Raw genomic sequence first — 24,363 nt, forward strand, 5'->3', positions numbered from 1 at the left:
GAAGGGAATGATCAAAAGAAGGCAGCCATGAGGAGGAGAAAAATCTAGGTAGGCAGTGGAACCACACTCTTTGTGTTCTATAGACAAAGGTGGCCAGTGTAGCTACAGGGTAGTAAGTAAAAAGAAAACAAGAGCTGAAGTTGGAGAGGTAGGTCCTTGCGAGCCAGGGTAAAGGACCAAAATGTTATTCTGAGAGCAAGAAAAAGCCACTGGGAGTTTCAATCATGCATGATTTAATCTGCTCCTCATTCTTCACACTGACTCTCCTATATTACAAGCCACTATTGCTCATGTCCTGTATTCTGTGTACAAGCAAGAATCCCACACAACCATAGATAGACCTGGTAAGCTTAACTAACCCCTTCCACAATCCATAGTTCTCACTTCAACTTCTTGGGGATTCTCCTTGGGAATGTATCTCTGGTTCTATGATGGACAAACTTATTGATTAGAAAGTTTTTTTTTGCCTTAGGTAAAATATACTGGAACCTAGCTACTCCTTGAAAATGATACAGGTTGCACAAATCTAATTATATTCTAAGCAGTGATTTTGTGGCCTCTCAAAATGATACCTTTATATTGGGTATCCATTTAAGTAAAGTAAATGTCTTCTGTTAGTGTATCACTTTAAAGACATGTATTGATTTACACTCTTTTATGACTATTGTAATCATACCCCAGTATAAGGCAAACCTCCAAGGTGTTTGATAAATAGATCAAGATACTGATAAAAAATCAAATCAATTTAGAGGTTGTCACCAAATTCTATAAATAATAATAAGCAGACACTCAACCTTAAAGACTTGGGTTAGCACTAAATCACAAAAGAACTCCCTCTTAGGACTCTATACAGTATAGATGAGGCTGAAGGAAAACAAGGTAATTATGCAAAAAGTAGAAAGTATTTCTACTTATATTTTAAAATCATGCTCTAAAAATATCAGAAAGCTACTCTATGCTTAACAAAAGCATTCCTGATTCAAAAGAAATGAGAAAAACATTATTCAACCCTCACTGAGATTGAATTGGAGCATGCATGAGAACATAAGGGAAAACAAAATCTAACCCTCAGTGGATGCTGGTGATTCTTCTACTCTTTTGTCAGCTCAATTATCTATGCCTTGGGAAGACATCCCAAAAGAGAGAAAGAGCGCCCCCCACAGTCATATGCTCTAAAGAAACCAAAAAGCAGGTCCCCTAAAGTGAATAATCATTTACCCAGAGTAGTGATGTGCCTGGGTCAGGTGAACTAAGAACAAAGAAGAGGAATAATTATAGGAGCTGAATGTGTGTGTGTGTGTGTGTGTGTGTCTGTGTGTGTGTGCGTGTGTTTCCACTTATCATAAGGATGAATGTTTTCAGAGGAGAAATTGCACACACCTCAGCACACTAGGCAGAGTCCTCAGCTAAAACTAAAAGGAGTGAGAAAATTTTGGTGTGCCAGATGAAGAAAGGACATCAGTTAAGATGTGCTGCCCAGGGAATCTACCAAGGACTAGCTGAACAACCAAACCCAAGGAGATCAGGCACTGAAGCCAGGGCAGTGCTATAGAAAGGAGGGCCCTGGGACCCCTCCAGAGGCTGAGCACAATTAAGAACGGCATACAAGGGGCGCCTGGGTGGCTCAGTTGTTAAGCGTCTGCCTTCGGCTCAGGTCATGAGCCCAGGGTCCTGGGATCGAGCCCCGCATCGGGCTCCCTGCTCGGCGGGAAGCCTGATTCTCCCCCTCCCACTCCCCCTGCTTGTGTTCCTGCTCTCGCTATCTCTCTCTCTGTGTCAAATAAATAAATAAAATCTTTAAAAAAAAAAAAAAAAAGAACGGCATACAATGTGAGCCCATGGGACTCAGAGCACCAGGTAAGTTCTGTAGACCTGTTGGTTTTTTCAGTTGATTCAATCTCTCTAACATGGTACTGCTTGTGTGTGTGGAGTGGTGGCCTATCTAGCAAAGTAGATATTTCCAGACCCAAGAAGACAAATGAGGCTAGGTGGCATACACTGAGCAACTAGCCCCCATCTCCACCTCAGACCCCCACAGAATAACATGAGCCTTAATATTGGGCGGCTTCTGGGACGTTGATTCTCCGAGTGCTTGAAGGTCCACCATTTAATGTCCTGGAACGTGATTCTTCTTCCATTTTAATGGAATGCAAGGAAGCTGGGGGAAAGAATTCCAATGGCAGTATTTCCATTTGCAAGGAAGGCTGTTTATAATAGGATTATATTCAAAAGTCTTTAAGGATTTGTTTATATTGTGCCCTTCCTCACTCTTTTGCTCCTTGCCATATTATTTATCTTCTAACGAGTCTGTTTTACATATTCTTTTTAGACCTTTTTTCAATCTTGAAATAGAATTTCAAAGCCAATATATTTTAACAGATTTTTCTTAAAGTGAATTCTTTTTTCTTGTCGAAAGACTTTCAAACTACTAAGAGGCACAGTGTGATGATTAAGAGTCTGGGTTTGAATCCTGGCTCCAGTGTCAGTTAGCACTGTGTAATCTTCGGCGAGTTATTTAACCTCTCTGTGCCTCAGTTCCTCATCTTAACTCAGTATTATCTGAGTTAAGTTATGAAAAGGGCTTAGAACTGAGGCTGGTAGGAAGTAAGCACTCAGTAAACACTACTGACTATTCCCAAATAAATGCCACTCTCTAGGCCTGACATCCTGGCCTATGTGGCTCAGCCCGACCTGCCTCAACCGCCCTCTCTCCCACTAAACTAATCAACGAAACTTACTGAGTCCACACTCTTCTCTCAAACTGGCTAAGAGAAACACAGGATACTAATTTAGGATACGATAATTAGTTTTAAACAATTTTATATTAAACAAATGTATATTATTAAACACACTGCAAAATACTGTGTATTTTTAAGATAAAAATGAGATTTAAAAGAAATTTCACTTGCCGTTGGCAACTTTTAGCTATAGCCCTAGGTTTCCTGTCCTCCACAGTTAGGACTATCTTGGGACAAAAGTGCCCTTTCTAGCATCCAGCACTCTCTTCATAGACCCTTCTTCACTGAAATTCCTGTTCCCATACAATTTATGAAAGTGAGTCTCGGGGCGCCTGGGTGGCTCAGTCGTTAAGCATCTGCCTTCGGCTCTGGTCATGATCCCAGGGTCCTGGGATCAAGTCCCATATCGGGCTCCCTGCTCAGCGGGAAGCCTGCTTCTCCCTCTCCCACTCCCCCCTGCTCTCTTGCTGCGTCTCTCTCTCTCTGTCAAATAAATAAATAAAATCTAAAAAAAAAAGAAAGAAAGAAAAAGTCTCATCCTCCTCAAATGCTTCCCGCTCCAAGCACCCTCCTTGGGCTCCCCCAGCCACACTGAGCTCTGTCTCTTCTGAATTCCCATAATGCTGCCTTTTCTCTCTCGTGTCCCCATTTTGCCTCTCCCTTATGTTTCAGATAGTACCTGCCAGATCTTCACCACCACACAAGGAACTCTTTGGCCTACACGTGACGATGCAGAACCTCACATGTTCCTAGAAATATCAAGGAATATCTCCCTCCTCTTTATATAACACATCCAGCATGCCTCCTGCCTAGCAAAAGCTAATACCATGCACGAAGACCTCAGACATCTTCCCTCAAAGATTCTAATTGTACACGGAAGAATAAATACATATGTCAGCACAAAATACTTACAGGTCGTTTTTGCATATTTCATTACAGAGTGGAAATTCCCATTCCTACTTTATGTATTTTAGAACAGTAACCAAAAAACCTTGCCCTTACTTGAAATGCTAAACAGAGGCAAAGATGTTTAACAAAAATGTTAAGCAGAGACAAAGATGGTGGCCTCCAACCTGATTTTTCCGGTAGTCCTGCTGTGAATGTCTCAGCACACGGTAACACAGCCTCAGCATATATTTGTAGGGAGCGTATCTTTGGTCCCCCAGATCTTCAAGTCTCAGCATTGAGCCTTCTCCTGCCTTCTCCTTAAAGGGTGCTTTAAGAATCCCAAATACCTATCAGGAAAAAAAAAAAACAACCACCTATTCTGATGAATGGAGGTGTATGTTTTACAAATAAGTACATTGACTCAAAAGCACTTCTGTAATATTTGAGTAGAATTCATATAAAGGAAAAAGGAGATTTAGAATACAGAACCAACATATTAAGAAACAAAAAAATACCATTTAAAGGATTCACTGAATTGACAAAAACATTTAAATAAAATACTTAATTTTGTTTAGAAATTACATTTTATTAAAATAAGAAATATAGGGATGCCTGGGTGGCTCAGTCAGTTGGGCATCTGCCTTTGGCTCAGGTCATGATCTTAGGGGTCGGCCCGCGTCAGGCTCCCTGTTCATCAAGGAGTCTGCTTCTCCCTCTCCCTCTGCTCCTCCCCCTGCTCGTGCTCTCTCTTTCTCTCTCTCTCAAATAAATAAAATCTTTAAAAAAATAAAATAAAATAAAAAATATAAAGATGTCGGGTTGTACCAAATTACATGAACATATTCAAATGAACTAAAAATAGTTTCATTTCTGTAGGCTTTATAATTACTTCTACTGTGTTCCATAACTTTCTAAAATCAAAATAATATAAAGAAAACATTTACTTTTCATCTGAAATTGACATCAGAAAATCACCTCCAAGTACTGCTTCTAAACCTCTTTCAGAAAGAGTTCATTTATTGTTCTTGGTACATAAAGATGTCGCCAAATCAATGAATGTATCAGGATTCAAATAAATAGAGAGCAACATGGGCAACTGGTGGTACGTAATGACTCACATTATACCAAGGTTAGCAGCTGGGAAATATTTAAAAAGCATTGAGGAATCTAAATCTTTTAGGCAGCAGGACAGCAGGTAAGGTCATCTAGGGATGAGCTGGTAGGATGAGTAAATTGTCTATGAAAGAGCACCCATACAAGGGCATGAGTATTAATACAAGAAAGCAAAATAGAAAGGAATCATCTTTTGTAGCTCCTGAAATGCAAGACAAATTGATGTTACTTCAATAATTTTATATTCACTACACCTTGAATTTTATATTTTATACTTTTATACTTATAATGCTGAAAGATTAGGCATATGTTGGTTGAAATAATATTAATAAATCATTCAAGGTCCTAAAAGTCCTTGAAATCAAATGTTTTATACAAAAGAATGCTAATGTCAGAAAAGCCTTTGTCTCATTAGATTTGCAACCTTTATTTTCTTTTGAGAGAAATGTTGATTTTATATTTTCAGACAATCAGCTATAGAATATTAATTGGTAATATGTCTACTGTTCTCCTTTCCCAACTCCACAAGAACACGTATATTAATAACATGATTTTTTATTTTTTAAGTATCTCTCTTGAGTTCACAATTAATGCAGAAGACCATTACTTTGTACAGCAATTAACTGAATAAAAAAAACACATAAAGGTAGGCATGCCCATATACGCATATTATCAGGAAGTGAATTAATTTACTGGTGTGTTATGAACAATTTCAGAAAGACATCGTATAGGTACAGCTCTAAACTTCCAGGAAAACAACTAGAATATTATATAGAGCACTTGTGAGCTGATGGATAGACTGCCCTACTTTCCTAGGGAAGAGAGCGACAGAAGTAGGAAATAGATGGAGATGGCACTTCCCAAGTTATCCTGGAAATTCTACCTAGAAAATTATTCCAACACATTTCCTGGAGATAGTCTGACTCTGCAGGTTTTGTGAGAGATCTGCGGGAGGCTGTCTCTGAGATGGCCCCAGGGATCCCGGCCTCCTAGGATTCACACCCTTATGCAATCCTGTCTTCTTGAGTGTGGGCTGGATCTACTGACTCCCTTCTAATAGAACACAGGAGAACTAATGAGGTGTTACTTCTCAGATTAAGTTATAAAAGAGACTGTGGCTTCCATCTAGGTGCCCTCCCTCGTTCTCTCTTGGACCCCGCATTTCTAAGGAGAGAAGCTTCTGAGTCTTGAGGCAAGTCCTACTGAAGGCCCGGGGCGGGGGGAGTGCACTGGGAAGTGAATCATTTCCCATTCAAGCCTGAGATGACTGCAGCCCCAGCCAGCACCTTGACTGCAACCTTGTGAAAGACTCGGAGCAAGAACCACCCACCTGAGCCACTCCCAGATTCCTAATCCACAGAAACTGTGAGACAAGTATCTGCTGTTTTCAGCCATGAAAGTCTTGGGGTAATTTGTTACACAGCAACAGTTAACGAACACAAGGACTTTCCTGATGCTATAATTCAAAAAAATTAAATATGCAAATGTACTATATGAAAACATTCACCTGTGACAGTATGTTTTGTTCCCTCATTAATTTTTGACGTTCTCGGTTTGGCTTAGTGATAACCACATCCAGAACTTCTTGTCCATTATTAAGTACATCAGCCACAAAGAAGATGAGGTCTTCCAATAATTTGGTTACAAACCTGTCATAAAACGAAGAGGAAATTTTACTCTAATTTTAGAAAATGTTTTTTTTTTCAATAAACACTAAGGACTGAAATATTGGAACACAGAGAGTATTTTGTAATAGAAATTCTTTCATCGACAAAATATCTAATTCAGTTAACATTTAACTAAATCTTTACAAAGAACATGCCTTCTCCAGCTCCTCCAGCCCCCACTCCTGCCTCGAGTTTCTAATCAAGTATTTGCAAAGACAATTATGAAATAAAGCCACATGAGCCCCAAGAGGAGATGAGTTGATAGGCTAACACCACCAGATCCTTTTCTATGACTGAGCAGCAAAGAAGAGTATTTCTGCTTAAGGGAGAACAGCGCAATTTCTAAATTTCTAAATTCAAATTATTTTTCTATTATTGGCTCAAACTACATTTCCTAATCCTTACCACACTTCTACATCTCCAATGAACAGAATAGGAAAAACCTAAATTATCTGTGAGCAGATTCAGCGCAAGCAATCAGCTGCTCTAAACTATTCTTAAGCTAGGGACGCCTGCGTGGCTCAGTTTGGTTAAGGTTAAGCGACTGCCTTTGGCTCGGATCATGATCCCAGGGTCCTGGATCAAGTCCCTCATGGGGCTCCTTGCTCAGCAGGAAGCCTGCTTCTCCCTCTGCCTGCCACTCTTCCTGCTTGTGCTCGCTCTCTGTCAAATAAATAAAAATCTTTAAAAAAAAAATTTATTTATTTATTTGACACAGACAGAGAGAGAGAGGGAGAGAGCAAGCACAAGCAGGGGGGATGGCAGGCAGGGGAGAAGCAGGCTCCCCACTGAGCAAGGAGCCCGACATGGGGCTGGATCCGAGGACCCTGGGATCATGACCCAAGCCGAAGGCAGATGCTTAACCGAATGAGTCACCCAGGCGCCCCAATAAATAAAATCTTAAAGAATTGTTTTAAATAATAAAAAAATGAACTGTTCTTGAACTATTACCTGATCTATAAAAATAGCATTCAAAAATCATACACACATTCACCTTTAACTCTACATTTTAGTTATTATTTTAACTATTACTTGAACTTCAGTGGCATTTAGAACCTGAAGTATCTTGAAAACCCTTCCTCCCTTAGCTACCTTCTTCCTCCTTCCTGTCTGCTCTTTATCATGTTCTATATGAATTTTTAAATTTGTTTTAATTTTTGAAAAATTTTGTCCAGCAAATATATATACATATATGTATCCATATAGCTCAGCACAATCATTCACTATTATTAGCACGATCAATCATGATCACATCAATAAGAAAATTACACTATAAGAGATTCAACATATCCAGAAAAGTGTAGAATGTATTCAGTTAGGGAACATTTTGATCTGTCTCCAGATTTTTTTTTTTTTTTAAAGAAAGCATCTTTCATAGGTTTATTGGTCCATTAAGTTAATTGAGGAAAAGAAACCTTTTAAATTTACAAGCTAATAGTTTATCAAGCAATACAAATTCTTTTGTTTACCTCAAAATGTAATACTTAATTTCATAGTAAACAATGGACAGAATTTTTTATACACAGATATATGAAAAAAAGTGGACAAAAACCTCGTGCCAGCATCAAAAATGCAACAAAAACTTTTTTCTTTTTACAATCTCTGGGTTCCATAACAAAGGAAAAAAAAAAAGTGACATTCTTTTTAAAGTTTGGTAGCTTCATGAAACAGAGACTGACCTGGAAATAAATCACTTTCTCATCTACACACCTTCTTGAGCACTTTTTTTTTTTTTCACAGCTTTTGATTTGGCTTATTGGCAGCATGGAGAGAAGAGAAGCACATTACATGGAGGATCTGTCTCCAGATTTACCTCCTAAAAGAGAATGTAACTTTCTTGGAACCAAGTGGACAAGCCCTAATCCAGAATTTAGCCACCTACAGCCAAATTTCAGCCTATTTCCAGGAATCATAAATTCCACTCCAACATTCCAGAGATTCTATGTTTTCTTGGGGTACCTATTTTAAATTTTAACCCAATCTGTGTCTTTTTGAAAATGTGCCTGTGTAGGATTCACTCACATAACCTTTCGGGGCAACCACAGAAATGTCAACTATGATTCATGTGCATTGAAATGTGGTGTGAATTTCTTTTGAAATTGTGATTTAATATCTTCCAAGTCATTCTGGTATTCCTAAAAATAAAAATTATTTTGAGCTCAGGTTTCTTCAACCAATTGAAATGAAGTTGAACTTCAGTTGCTATCTGTTCAGTCTCTAAGTCCAGTCTCTAAGTCCATAAATATATGTATTTTCTTTTAAAATTATTAATATTCTTTTTCTCCTGTTTCAAGTTAAGTATGTTCTGATGATTAGACATCTAAGAAAGCACAACTGTGGGACAACTACAAATCACTCTGCTTCAAAGTCTTCCAAATGCCCTGAAATGGGGGACAGTTACTGGAATGATGATCAAGACAATTAACAGTCTTAATGGAGGATCACTATACATTAGCCCTGCTTACACCACCTGGCTCCTCTGATTGGGCAATGGAAGGCAAGAAAACCAGTCTTGTCTCTTAACCTCTGAAACTGTTGAAACCCTTTCCCCCCCGCTTTTCACCTCAAGCACCCCATCTGTGGCAAAGCAACTGGGTTTTTTCAGTTTAGATCAAACTCCACTTCTATACTCAGAAGTGGTTTGGTCCTACTAATTCACTCAATCTTATTAATTTGCTTGTACTAAAACCTTTTTGTGAGACTTTGTCATATGCAGCAATGACAAATAAAATACATTTTTTAAAAGATATACCTAAGAAAATAAGACGCTTTGTGGATTAGGAACAAAATAAGAAAAACATGGCGATAAGCAAGGATACTGTTCAATCCTTGTAAGATAACTGGGACTGAAAGCACATGGTAGGGAACTAAGCTGAAGATATAAAAGCAGATATTAAAGCAGGGATTTTCCACCTCTTAAAAGAACCTTAAAACCTTGGTGGCCTCTTTTCAGCTCTGGCTATGCGGTGGTAGGAGGAAGAGAGGAAACTCAAGACAGGACTGGACCCCACCACCTGCTGAGCATCAAATTACCATAAGACATGGACTCTTAGTCCTCAATTTCAGATCTGGTTTTGAACTAGCTGAGACGTGCCAAGTGGAGGCAACCACGAAACTGATAGAGGTGATAAGCAAATGTAGAGAAAGGAAAAGCAAAAACCACCCACCTAAGAAGAGCCTGCATATTCAAATTCCAAAGCACATGATGAAAATGGACATGAAGCCAGACCCATCATATGTAAAAATCAAGAGGCCAGGGTGCCTGGGTGGTTCAGTCAGTTAAGTGTCCGACTCATGATTTTGGCTCAGGTCATGATCTCATGGGTCATGGACCAAGCCCCGTGTTGGGCTCTGTGCTCAGTGGGGAGTCTGCTTGAAGATTCTCTCCCTCGGCCCCTCTCCCAACTTGTGCTCTCTTGTGGGCTCTCTCTCTCTCTCAAATAAATAAATAAATCTTTAAAAAAAAATCAAGAGGGGTGCCTGAGTGGCTCAGTTGGTTAAGCAGCTGCCTTTGGCTCAGGTCATGATCCCAGGGTCCAGGGATTGAGCCCCACATCGGGCTCCCTGCTCAGCGGAGAGCCTGCTTCTCTCTCTCCCTCTGCCTGCATCTCTGCCTACTTGTGCTCTCTCTCTATCTCTCTGTCAAATAAATAAATAAAATCTTAAAAAAAATATCAAGAGGCCAATTCATTACCAACAAAATGCAAGTAACAGAACAATTTCAAAATAACTTTTAAATAAGTTTTTTCAATCACCAAAGAGATAAAGAAAGTTTGTATTTATATACGAAAAAGACAAACATATCTTAAAAAGGCAGATACAAAAGAACAGGTGGATACACAAAAGAACCAAGAGAAACCTGAGAAATAAAATTATAATCATTTAAATAAAAATCTAATTCATGGAGGTAAACTATTCTTCACACATTCTAAGAAAAATTAGTGATTTGTAAGACAGTATCAAAAAAATCAATCCAGAAAGGAGCACAGAGAGATTTAAAAAGGAAAATTATAAAAAGAAAGTTAAGGGATTAGGAGGATGAATTAAGAGGGTCCAACATACATTTAATAGGAGTTCTAAGAGAGAGAGCAAAGAGGGAAAAGATAAAGAGGTAGCATTTGAAAGGAAATGGCTGAAAATTTTTCAGAATTAAAGAAAGATATAAGTATACAGAGTAAAAGCATACCTAAAAGTCAGGTGGAAAAAAAATTAAACTTCCTTATGTTAAAAAAAAATTTTTTTTAATGAACTCATAGATACAGAGAACAGATTGGTGGTTGCCAGAGGTGAAGGGTAGGGAGCGAGTGAAATGGGTGAAGAAAGTCAAAAGGTACAAACTTCCAGTTATAAAAAAATGTCCTGTGGGTGTAATGTACAGCATAGCAGCAATAGTTAATAATACTGTATGATATATCTGGAAGTTGCTATGAGAGTAAATCTTTAAAGCTGTCATCACAAGAAAAAAAATTTCCCTAAGTCTGTACGGTGACAGATGTTAACTAGACTTAATGCGGTGATCATTCATGATATACACAAATATCAAATAATTATGTTGTACGCCTGAAACTAATATAATGTTGTATGCCAACCATACCTCAATTTTTAAAAAATGCATTAAAAATTTCCTTGTAAACACACCGGAGTAAAACTTCAGGACATCAAACAAAAAGAAAAAATGTACAAAATTAACAAAAAGCAAAGAAAAAAGGTCAAAAAAGTAAAAAGTCTATCAGCAAAAGACTTCTTAATGAATACAAAATATGTCTGAAAATAATTACATTATAACTTTAAAATCCTAAAGGAAAATAACTGTCAAGCTAACATTCTATATGTAGTTAAAGTAGCACTTAAGAGTGGCAGTAAAATAAATATATTTTCATATATTTAAAAATTCAGAAGATTTATAACCCATAGACCCTACTGAATGACTTTAAATAAATTTCAACAAAAAGAAAAATGAACCCAGAGAGAAGAAATGAGAAGCAAGAAATAAAAGCAAGCAGAAGATAGCAAGCAGAAGAGAATCAAGAAATACAATTCATAGTAAAAATAATTATTAGAAATAAAAATTTTAATAAAAAAGATCATATATCATAATTTATAGGATACATATACTCCTTTGTAGATATCAACTATTATAAAATAAAAATTTTAAATGAAAAAAAATAACACAGAACTATGGTTCTAGACAAATATTCCAAGGAAGATGAGAGAGTATCAGTGCATTTTCTCCCATGAGCAGAAGGTGCTTTCCTCTCATGAGCAGAAGAAATAAATATCTAATAGCTTCAAATTTTATAGGAAAGAATATGCAGTTATGCAGTTAAAATGTATGACAAGAACTTAAAGGCAATTGCTAAAGATTAGCAACATGACTTAAAGCTTTTAAACCAGTAGAGGAAAAGGAAAAATGGAGAGAAAATATAAATTTTATCAATCTAACAGAAAGCAAGAAAGTAGAGGGAAAAGAAAAAAAGCTATACTAAAGAAAAAAATTAGACTAAATACACATTATTTCTTTTAAAGAGAAAGATTTTATTTATTTATTTATTTATTTGAGAGAGAGAGAAAGAGTAAGCCAGAGAGAGAAGGAGCAAGGGGAAGGGGGAGGGAGAAGCAGACTCCCCGCTGAGTAGGGAGGCAGACTTGGGGCTCGATCCCAGGACCCTGAGATCATGACCTGAGCCGAAGGCAGACGCTTAACCGACTGAGCCACCCAGGCTCCCCTAAACACATTATTTCTTAAATGCAAAATAATTTAAAGACTATCAGATTAGATTTTTTATTTTTTTATTTACTTACTGTCCTCAAGCCTTCTATTTTTTTACACTTATCATGCCGTGAATTCATAGGAAATGGGTTCCAGCAGCTCAGGCTCCCTTCCATTGGTTCTCACAAAGGGTGTTTCTCTGGGCAGAACAGCCTGGAGCTTCAGTTGAACCCAAGAACCTTTCTCTTCTGCTTCCTTCTTTTTCTGATCATTTTCCTTCACACTGTGCAGGAAGCTATCTCTACTTGAGTGCTTAATATGCATTAATCCTCTTGGCAAGAGTCTTGCCCTTGTTTGTCTACAACAATGCCAATAGCATGCTGGGTAACGTTGTAGACTCTTGCAGTTTTGCCACGGTAACATGTGTGGGCATTTCTTTTTGAACAGTGCCCATTCCCTCGATGTTCACAATATCACCTTTCTTGTAGATTTGCATGTATGTGGCCAAAGGAAGCACTGTGTTTTCTAAAAGGCTAGAGAATATAGCAGGTACCCCTCCTCTTTCCCTTTGTGTTGGTCTTTTTGGAGAATTACTGGAAGATGGGGGCTCCAGATGAAAGGGATCAAATTAGGTGAGGAGTTAAAATGGTGGAGTAGTAGGGGGACCCTATGCTTGTCTTATCCCTTGAACACATCTAGATCAGTACCAAATCATTCTGAAGACCCAAGAAATCAATCTGAGGACTGAAAGAACAAACTGCCCACCTAGAAGGAGAAAAGAAAGGGATCAGATTAGATTTTTAAAATCTAGCTCTCTGGGGGCGCCTGGGGGGCTCGGTCAATTGAGCATCCAACTCTTGAATTCAGCTTAGGTCATCATCTCAGGGTCATAAGATGGAGCCCCACATTGGGCTCTGTGCTCAGCGGGGAGTCTGCTTGAGATTCTCTCTCTCTCTCCATTTTCCTCTGCCCCTTCCCCCACCGTGCACTCACTCCCTCTCTTTCTCTCTCTCTCTCAAATAAATAAATAAATCTTTAAAAAAATTTAAAAATATGGGGCACCTGGATGGCTCAGTTGTTAAGCGTCTGCCTTTGGCTCCAGTCATGATCCAGGGTCCTGGGATCGAGCCCCGCATCGGGCTTCCTGATCTGCGGGAAGCCTGCTTCTCCCTCTCCCACCCCCCCCGCTTGTGTTCCCTCTCTCTCTCTCTCTGTCAAATAAATAAATAAAACCCTTTAAAAAAAATTTAAAAAGAATAAAAAAATAAAAATAAAATCTAGCTCTCTGCCGCTCACGAGAGACATTACTAAAACAAAATGACCAGGAAATCTGAAATAAGCTGATATTCGAAAAGAGGCTTTAGACAAATACTCAACAAAAGATAGCTACTGTAGCAATAGTACTACCAGGCAAATAAAATTTAAGGAAAAATGACGTTGCTAAGGAAGATATTAACTTCGAATTACAAGGATATCTGATCTGAAAAAAACAAATGAACAAACTGGTGATTCCATGTGAGATGACCACTATTCTAGATCCTGAGTTTCTATCTCAAGGAATTAGAACCAACCTCAAACCAGTAAACTGCGTAAAAACATGGCCATAGTCTGTGCTGTTCACTACCTCATTATGAGTGTGTGTGCATGCTGCTTGTCCCCGTGCCTGGCATATACCAGGAGTTCATGAAACATGAATTAATTACAGCTCTGAACTATAAATGCTGCTGAGGAAACCCACATCTTTCTCTGGACCCTCAGAGGTAAAACATGGTGCAGAAATTCTGGTTTATGATTGCATGCATCACTTCTTCCAGCTCTGAACAGCAGTTAACCCCCATTCATTCTACCTCCTCTCCCACCCCCTAATATGTTCCCAACACTCTCTATTTTGTTGGTGCAACTAGGCATGGTAAGATCAGAAAATTCCACTGAAAAATATCTGAGGTTGAGGATCTTGGAGCATAGCATAGGAGCTTGCGCCTCCAGAGGCCATTCCTGGGGCGAGCAGAGGGGGAGCCAGGAGAGAGAATTCAAACAACACAGACATTTTGAGCTAGATCTGCAATATTCTAACGCCTTCCCTCTGACCTTGTCTCATTCTTTCTGGTTTTGAGTAAAAGAAGATCTAATAATAACCTCATTCTCCAGAGGAGAAAAAAGTCAGAGTTGTGAGGTATTTTCAGAAAGAATTTTATACTGAATTCTAAAACAGAGAAAATAACGTAAATGCATTCAAGTATGCCAATAAGTTCCACTGTACTGACAGGCAGCTTTGAATGAATTTTGATAGGAGATGACTTTCCTAAAATTACTAAATGAAGATCAATAATTGCAACTTCGTATTCCTCAGGCATATTTCTCTTCACTTTGATGTTTCTCACTCTAAAACATGGGGAAAGAAACAGGAGAAACAAAAATGCATGAACCCTGGTCAGCCCTGGGTCCAGCACACCATCCTTTAAGAATCATGAGAGGGTCAAGATTCTCTCTGGCAGAAAGTGACAAACAACTTGCTCAGGGTTACAACCAGCAATGGGGGAGGGCTCGTATCTGCTCTTCACTTGTCCTTTTCTTCAAGAAACACCTTACTGTTAGCAAGGGAGAGTTTTTAAGTGAGGCTGAGTAAATTTCTGTGCATATGTGAGTGACAGAGACGAAGAAATGGATTCATCCAAAGGAAGCATTGACAAATAACAGGCAGATAAAAAGTGCTATTTGCACATTGGATTCCATCACACGTTGTGATCCAGCTCAGATATCTAATTGTCTATAGTCCAGAAGAGCAGGGCTGTTGTTTCAGCTTCTGGCCTTCATTTATTTTCTCCAACAAGGTTTGGGGTACAATTGAATATACAATAATTATTTTCAAATTCACGTTTGTGAGGGGCAAAACAGAGGTAAGAACAGAAAGTAAGCTGAGAAACAGCTATTCCATTTGTTTGCCTATTTGTGATGTTTTTCTACAGATAGGGGTGGGAAAAGGCAAGTTGCATTTTTGTTCCTTTGCATTATAAGATACATCTAAAAGTTCATAAAACATAAATGTTTAGTTGTGGAATACTTCTAAGGGGACCCCATAAAGCCACCACCCAGAACAGGAAATGGAACACAGCAGAAGCCTCCTTGAATCTTTTCCCTCTAAGGGGAACACCATCCTGATTTTTGTGACAATTATTTTCTTGCATTTCTTTAGAGTTCTGCCATTCTATTTCTTTGGAGTGCAGTTAAGCACTCCAAAGAAATAGAATTTGATTTTGCTCGCTTTTGAACTGTACAAATAGTATCACAGTGAATGTAACTGTGTCTAATTCTTGTTCAATCTGAAGTTTACTGGATTTATCCATGTTGTTACACATAGATGTAGTTCATTTATTGTCATTGCTATACTATAGTCCATCACATGAACTTACCAAAATTGTATTCACCTATTCAACTGGTGATGAACATTGGATGTATTTTTAAGTATGGGGTTGTTGATAATAATTAAACATTCTTAAACATGTGTCCTGGTGCATACATGTAGGGGCTTCTTTTGGACAGATGTTCAAAAACGTGCAGCCTAGGAGAAGAATTGGTGAGTCACGGAGTGTGTGTATGTGTGCGTGTGTGTGTGGTAAGAACGCTTATGATATCTACCCTCTTAACAAATGTTTAAGCGCACAATACAGTATTGTTAATTACAGGTACAATGTCGTACAACAGATTACCTTGTATAAATGAAAGTTTATACCTATTAAACAAGAACTCTTCATTCCCCCCTTCCCACATATACATCGGAATGTTATTCAGCTTTAAAAAAGAAGGAAATCCTGTCACGTGCGACAACATGGGTGAACCTAGAAGACATTACACTATGTGAAATGAGCTAGTCCCAGAACACGCATTGCATGCTTCTGCTTATATGAGGAGTGATTGCTTTAACTTTGCAAGTTACTGTCAAACTATTTTCCAAAGTGTTTATACCAGTTATCATCTCCCCAGCTGTGATGAGAGTTCCAATGTAGGAATGCCTGGGAAATTGGCAAGTAGCTTTTTCTTGTTCAAATGTAAAGGTATGTAGCAGACCATCAAGTAGGGAAATATAGAGAGTGCTTGTGTTCTGGTGCACTGAAAACATGTAGGCTTTAAAACCACACATGATCAAATCCCCCACTTACATAAAATGAGAATAATGTTCATCTCAGGACTCTTTGAAGGAGTAGATAAAATATATTTACAGTACCAACACAAAGTAGGAATGATATAATTGACAGCTATCAGTAGCATTCTCTTTCTCAACTATCTCTAGAACCAAAGTTGAAGAATCGAGGATCCAGTTTCTCTGTGGGAGTTATAAGGGCAGGGTGCTATACCTTGCAGACTGTTTTCTAGTATATTTATTTTGTGGTACAGGAGCAGACAATGTGTGTTGAATAAATAAGAATACAAAAACATAAAACTTCTTTTAGGACTTTTATAACTCTTAAATCCAAATATTAAATGAAGTGCAAGTCATTTATGAAACATTTAAAAGGAAAGATTGGCGAGTAAAAAAACAACTGTCTTCAAGCCAAGCTAAAATGGAAACAGTGAATATTCCACCAGATTTTAATGTCACCATTTTCATTCATTCACCATGATCCGCTCATTCGGAAGCAGGTGTGCTGCTATGGAGACCATTCTAAATATTCCCTTAGAGTCATTCATTCACTTGAGGTTTACCACAAGAGTTGACAACTGACTCTTGATGATTTAAGAGCCATTTAAAAAGTTACTAACCTCCTTTCATTCTGAGTTATTGTACCATTTTCCAGCTTTTTAACTGTGGTCGCCAGCACCTTATTTGCATCATTGGCAAAGTCTAAGTCTCGGACCTCAGACAACGGGACAGACACAATGGCAAATGCTTCTTTATCTTCTTTTGTTTGGCAAGTTCCAATCTGCAATGTGTTTTTTCCATTCAGATCAGTTGTATAAGACAGGAATAGCTCATCCACACACAATAATTCCCACATGCATCTTCCACTATGAAAGACTGTAGGGATACACAGATTTTCTACGCCCATTTCCTGCCTTGTTCCCAAAGCCCACCTAGAACCATATCCTCTCACACTTGCCCTTTGCTTCAGTGTCAACAGAGTAGAGAGAATGTACTCCTGAAATCTTCCCCCCTTTCTACATGCTGCTCCTTTTTTTTTTTTAAAGATTTTATTTATTTATTTGAGAGAGAGAGAGAATGAGAGACAGAGAGCAGGAGAGGGAGGAGGGTCAGAGGGAGAAGCAGACTCCCCGCCGAGCAGGGAGCCCGATGCGGGACTCGATCCCGGGACTCCAGGATCATGACCTGAGCCGAAGGCAGTCGCTTAACCAACTGAGCCACCCAGGCGCCCCTCTACATGCTGCTCCTATGACTTGGGTATGTGTGCTGCATCCTCCAGAATCACAGCCTTCCAGCAGCCAAGCCACTTAGTTCAGCAACCTAAGCAACTGGCAGAATGAATACGTGATGAAATTAATTGCAACAATCTCTAATATTGGTAAAGATGGATTGTAAGCACCATGTCAGTCACCCCCTGATCCTAATCACACAACATATGGCTAAAAATTAAACCACTCGAGAACATTTACCTTCAACATAACAGGTCTCTCTTCATCTGTGTCTATGGGGATACTAGTACTTGTTACCCATGTGTTGGTACATAAATGCCTCAACCGGACATATGAGTTCCTAAAAGCAAAATACAAAAAATAGATTATAAAAAATTAGCACACTTACATATTAACATATTTTAACAGTTTCATAAATGATATGAATGTATTTCAGACTAGTAATTGACTCAAGTATAGATCAGTCTAGTTTAAGAAAAAGTTCTGAGTCAAAGACTATTTCAAAGCATGTGGTATTATTACCTAGACCAGTAGTTCTCAAAGTGTGGTCCCGGCCCAGCAGGATCAGCATCACCTGGGAACTTATTAGAAATGCAGATTCAGGCCGCCTGGGTGGCACAGTCAGTTAAGTACCAACTCTTGGTTTTGGCTGAGGTCGTGATCTCAAGGTCACGAGATCCAGCCCTGTGTTAGGCTTCATGCTTTGGCATGGAGTCTGCTTGGGTTTCTCTCTCTCTACCCCTTCTGTTCCCCTGCTCTCTCAGATGCTCTCTCTCTCTCTGGAGTAAATAAATAAATCTTAAAAAAAAAAAGAAATGCAAATTCTGAGGCTTCATCCCAGTTCTCTGAATCAGAAACTCTGAAGGTAGGGCCAACAGTGAGTCTTTCAGCAGCCTCTCCAGGCAATGCCGATGTGAGAACCACTGACTGAGTAGCCACCTCAGCTAACACTGAGTCTGATCATAGGCCCTTCTGCGGCTTAATCATTTGCATGTAAAAGTATGTACAGCCAATTTTCATTATTTGCCAATTCTGTACCTGTGAATTCACCTATTCACTAAAATGGATTTGTAACCCCAAAATCAACAGGGCATTTTTGCAATCTTCTCGGACATGGACAGAGTGGCAAAAAATTTGAGTCCCCCCTGTGCACATTCCCAGTGAGGCTGAACAAGGCAATGCTCTGCCTTCTCATTTCTGCTTATACTATAAACAAGCGTCCTTTTCATGGTCTAGTTAGTACCATGTTTCTCCACATTTCTGTGCTTTTTGCTGATGAGCTTGCTGCTTAAAACAGTCCCAAGCACAGGGCTGAAGTGCTGTCCAGTGATCCTAAGGACAAGGCTGCAATGTGCCTTATGGAGAAAATGCTCGTGTTAGATAAGCTTCATTCAGGCATGAGTTATAGTGCTGATGGCTGTAAGTTCGATGTTAATGAATCAACAATACATATTAAATAAGGTGTCTTTAAACAAAAATACACATAACACAAGGTTATGTGGTACTGACTGATGAAAATATTGTGACCAGAGGCTCACAGGAACCTAACCCCGTATTTCTTCTAGGAACAATGGCTCAGTATTTGCTAATTCAATGTACTGGGGAAAACAAGAATCAACTGTATGTGAACTGTGAGGAAATACCCGAGAAAGGACAGCTAGAACTTCATCCAACTCAAACATTATCATTTTAGTGAATCTTTTATTATCATCATTTCTTTAACAAATATGTGTAAAAATATCTGTTCAAACAAAAGCATTGTGGTAAGTTCTGTGCCTCCAAGTTGCTGAGAGTTAGGTAGGAAATATAAGGCATAAATAAATCATATAACATGAGGTAAAAAGCATTAAGGTCAATAAGACAGAACCAAATAAAACAAGGGCCTCCGGGAAAGAGCGAGTCACTCAGCATCATGGTTCTGCTCCTTCATAAAGGTAGATACAATAAAAACTGAATTTCAAAAATATAAAATAGCACAAACCAATCCTTGTACAAATAATCAGAAATTTACCACTAATTTACCTCTCATTTGCCACTAAATTTACCTTTAATCAACCACTTATAATGGGTCTGTGCACTCTCTAGTGAGATTCTTTTATCATTTTCTTATGTAAACTTTCTTGGTTAGAGTTCAAGGGGGACGCCATTTTTACTGAGTTAAAATCTAAAATGATTAAAGTTACAGTAAGGATTGATGAAGATTCCAGTACTCAGAAGAGAAGGCCAGCAACCTGGATCAGGGAAAACCCTCAGATGGGATCTCTTTATAGGCTTATAACAGTGGAACAGGAAAGCATGAGCGACGGCTGATATAAAGCCAAGACTGGGCAGCATTTCCCATGAACGAGCATAACCAGGTAACACCTTGGGAAGCAAAGTTTCTTGATAGTGCTAATGCAGCAGTGCTCCCTGGAAGTCACCTACACAACGGTGTCTGCATCTTGTACGTACCTTCAGTATAACCACTGCCATCTTCCCAAGGCCAAGTACAATAACGCTCTATCAAGGACAATTTTTTTTTTTGAAAGATTTTTATTTATTTATTTGACAGAGAGAGACACAGCGAGAGAGGGAACACAAGCAGGGGGAGTGGGAGAGGGAGAAGCAGGCTCCCCACTGAGCCAGAAGCCTGATGTGGGGCTGGATCCCAGGACCCTGGGATCATGACCTGAGCCGAAGGCACACGCTTAACGAATGAGCCACCCAGGCGCCTTAGCAAGGACAATCTAGAACCATCCCACTAGATCTAATGATATGGGCAAGACTCCTCGATAACACCTAGAGACTGCATCATAGTGCATCATAGCACAACTGTTGGGAGATAGACAGTTGTGGGGCAAAAAGAGCTTAATTAAAATAATTGAATCCAAGCAAAAGAATGTAAGACATTCTCTGACAGTAAGTCCTGGCTACCTCATTACCAGTTCGACTTTCTCACCCATCACTCACTTAGGTCCAATTGGTTTCCTAGCTGATCCTTCAGCACACCTGATAAATTTTAAGATTTTTCTGTTTCGTGTTCCTGCTGCTTGAAACATTCCTGATGGAGAGGCCTTGATCTCTCAAAACATTCAGGTCTTTTCTCAAATGTCCTAAATCAGAGAGGCTGTTTCTGAACAGTCATACCTAATACAACTCTCTCTGCAATTTTTTTTTTTAAAGCATTTATATTACCTGGCCTCCTATTTTATGTTTGTCTATTGCCTTACAGCCTCATTTGAATTTAAGTTTGTTCAGTTCTCTTCCCAATGCCAAGGGCAATGTCTGTTAAGTTCAATAAAAATTTATTGGCTGAATGACTAAATAAATGAACAAATGGATGAATGGATAAATGAATGAATAAAAGAAAGCTGGAATTTGACATAATAGAAATAAATGATATAAGTATTGATAGAAACGCTCCTAGATCATTTTTCATGTTAGTAACCAAAGGCCTTATAAGTAATAAGAATAAATAATTCTTATGAATTTTTCAGAATTTCTTTGATCCTGCACATTTTAATTATTTATGAGAATAAAACAAACTATGTGAATCTTCTCACAAAAGAGGCATGATTTTTACACAGTGGTTCTTTACTTATGCTTGCTCCTTTGATATCACAAAAATTCTATTAACATTATATGTTAATTCCTTACCTACCATTATAATTACTCAAAGAAATCTTATTATTTATTGTATATTGTATATTGTTTATTGTATATATGGCTAAACAATATATTTATGTGTGTGTGTGTACATATATATATATTTTTTTTTTTTTTTTTTTTTTTTACCTTGGAACCAGGCAGTCAGCTCTCTGAAGAGTTGTGGCATCCAGTTCAAAAAGGGACGCAATGTCATTTCCATGTGGGACTGACACTAAAGTATACATAATCTTCTCCCCGGCCTGGCGTTTCTTCTTTGAAGTTGGAAGATCTCCATCTCTCTATTGAGGAGGTACAAAGTTATTTACTTTTAGCAGGTTTCTTATCAAATTCTCCAATTAATCAGGAGATAAGGTTTAAATCTGTCCATCATTTCTTCATTGGATCATGGAGATGTCTGTTTCACATCATCCAGAGAAAGCAGGTCAGGCCTGACAGCCCTGAAGGTAATTATTATCAATAGTGATAAGTCACACACTCCTGGAGGGACAGCTTGATCTGGGCAAATTATCAAAGCACTAACAGTCATAATAGTTGTGTTCCCTTACCTTGTCTTAAAACTTAAAACTATTTACATAGTAGTTTTGATCATTCCACATTTAAAAAAACAGAGAGAAGAAATAGTGTGTAGAATCATCTAGATTTCATAAATTCAAGAATCAACATGGCAGTGTCTCAGAGTTCCTGACTAACTCCCAGAACATAATTGGGAGAGAGAACATAATTGGGAGAGAGAAACACCCCATTTTAAGCTGGCAACCACATAAGATTGGTAATTATATATTTTTATTTGAACCAAGTCTCAATCCCTGTGGAAGAATATGATGCACAAGAAACCAAAAAGTGATACAGCAAAAGTAATATAAGATTGGTAATTACATACATAAATATAATTACTTACACATATTTATTGAAAGATGAAATTTTTATTTTTTTTTTTTTAAGATTTTATTTATTTATTTGATAGAGAGAGACACAGCGAGAGTGGGAACACAAGCAGGAGGAGTGGAAGAGGGAGAAGCAGGCTTCCTGCCGAGCAGTGAGCCCGATGCGGGGCTCGATCCCAGGACCCCGGGACCATGACCTGAGCCGAAGGCAGACACCCAACATCTGAGCCACCCAGGCTCCCCAGAAACGAAATTTTTAAATGAAAGAAGTAGAGAGAGAGAGAAAGAGAGTGTCACTGTACCATCACAAGAAGTTGAATTGAAGTAGGGAAGAGAAGGAGTGTTTGAAAGGTAGATGAAAGCAGTCCATGCCCCAACGACAAGCAGGTGTTTAATGGCCACTATGACAACGAGATATTACACCCAATCATTCCAAAACATTCACTTGAAGTTCCATCCCAAGATTGGGAATATCATTTCCTTTGCGGTTTCATTGTGATGTCTTCTGAAAATGGTGTGCAAATTGGTAGCACCACTGAACTGTGAATGGGCAAAGGAACCCCCAGGGCTCCTAAGCAGGAGCAAGACTGTTAGGTGCTAAGCCTCACATAATCCAGAAGCACTGGTAGCTCCTGACATCTTTGACTTATATGTCTTCTACAGAGACCAAAATTCAGAGTTAAATGAAAGCAGAAGTCTGGCAAACTGTCCCCAGGTAGTTTGACCCCCATAATAGTTGTTTCTAATCAGTAAGTATAAACTATACTTATTGATCAGGAAAAAAGCACACTTAACTAACTTACAGCATATTATAAGGGAATGTAGAGATATAGGGAAAAAAATGCAGAAACAGTAAGCAAACCATATTTTTCAATTTACACAAAGCTTCTCATGATACCAAAGCCATTGCTGTTCTCACTAATCTTACAACAAAAATTTGAAAGACAGGAAGATGAATATTATCATTTCCTTCAGACAAAGAGATGAGTGCAGTTACCTACAGTTGATGAAGGATGAGGAAAGGGGAAGAGAGGGAAAAAGGAGAGAAAAAGGAAGGAGGAGAAGGAAAGAAGGAGAAGGGAGCAGTGGTTTGTGGTAGTGAATGCTCAACCCCAAATTCAACTAGCCACCCCTTAATCCAAGTGAACCAAAGCCAGTGGCCTGGCCTGAGCCCTCCAACATTCACTAAGTTACTCCTCAAAGGGTAGGAAAGAACTCACAACTAAGAACCTTCCTTAGGGCTTCTGAAAAAATTTTCATGGGTCATGAGACGAATTTTCACAGTGATCTGAGTTGAGGGAATGAAGTCTGAATTGAAGACAAAATCTGTGAGGGACAAAACACCCTCATAGCCTGAGAAAGGAAAATCTAAATGTCTTTAAATAACCCAATAAGAGTAGCCTGGTCAGACAAATGAGTTGGGGGAGATGACTGCTCAGGTAACATAAAATTAGGCTCCTGAATCTTGAGATTGGGAAGGGTCTTTAAAGACCATCTGTGAGCTAAGAGTTCTTCCCAAATAAATTTCTGACAGCAGCTACTCAAGTGAAATTCCATCATTTGGAATTTATTCTTCTGGGTCTTGAAAACATTTGGTTTCATTTTAGTTATTCCCTACTGAAATTTGGAGAGTCTTTGTACAGTTCTGTTTATTTCCTGCATTTCAACCCTCAAAATGGATTAGGAGGAAGATCCTCAAGGAAAGAGGGAATGGAAAGGTAGAAACAGGGCAAAGGAAAGGGAAATGAATGTGATACTCTAGAAGAAAAACAGGAGTATACAAGAGAAATACAACACTAAGGGCACCACCCCTGAAAGAAACAGCTAATAAATTGGTTTTCATGAAAACCAGTTTCTTCTGCTCTGTGAAAGACACTGTCAAGAGAATGAAAAGACAAGCGACAAACAAGGAGAAAATATTTGCAGAAATACTTATCTAATAAAGGACTGTTACCCAAAATATACAAAGAACTCTCAAACTTCAGCATTAATAAAACAAATTCCCCAATTTAAAAATGGGTGAAAGACCTGAACAGACATCTCACTGAAAAAGACATACAGGTGGCGAATAAACATATGAAAAGATGCTCAGCATCATGTCATTAGGGAGTTGCAAATTACATAATGAGATGCCACTCACAACAATGAGCTAACCACACACACACACACACACACACACACACACACACACGCCTATTAGAATGAATAAATCCAAAACACTGAGGACTCCAAATGCTGACAAGGATGTGGTGCAACAGAAACTCACTCATTGCTGGTGGGAATGCAAAATGATACAGCTACATTGGAAGACTGTTTGGTGGCCTCCCACAAAACAAAACATACACTGT

At 38.7% G+C, this 24,363-nt stretch overlaps 1 protein-coding gene across 1 annotated transcript in view; it reads right to left on the bottom strand.

Annotated features, from left to right (window-relative positions):
* ITPR2 (inositol 1,4,5-trisphosphate receptor type 2) overlaps positions 1–24,363 on the bottom strand; it is an 838,078-nt gene that overhangs the window by 314,800 nt on the left and 498,915 nt on the right. The window contains exons 12-16 of the mRNA XM_081818942.1: positions 21,258–21,409; positions 17,724–17,823; positions 16,875–17,035; positions 6,247–6,388; positions 3,812–3,973 (exon numbers count right to left, since the gene is read on the bottom strand). Of these exons, the coding sequence (XP_081675068.1) occupies positions 3,812–3,973; positions 6,247–6,388; positions 16,875–17,035; positions 17,724–17,823; positions 21,258–21,409 (717 nt within the window). The remainder of the gene's footprint in view (positions 1–3,811; positions 3,974–6,246; positions 6,389–16,874; positions 17,036–17,723; positions 17,824–21,257; positions 21,410–24,363) is intronic.

This window comes from Leptonychotes weddellii, chromosome 5 (genome assembly GCF_054177405.1).
Source record: "Leptonychotes weddellii isolate Sample4059 chromosome 5, ASM5417740v2, whole genome shotgun sequence".
NCBI lineage: Eukaryota > Metazoa > Chordata > Mammalia > Carnivora > Phocidae > Leptonychotes > Leptonychotes weddellii.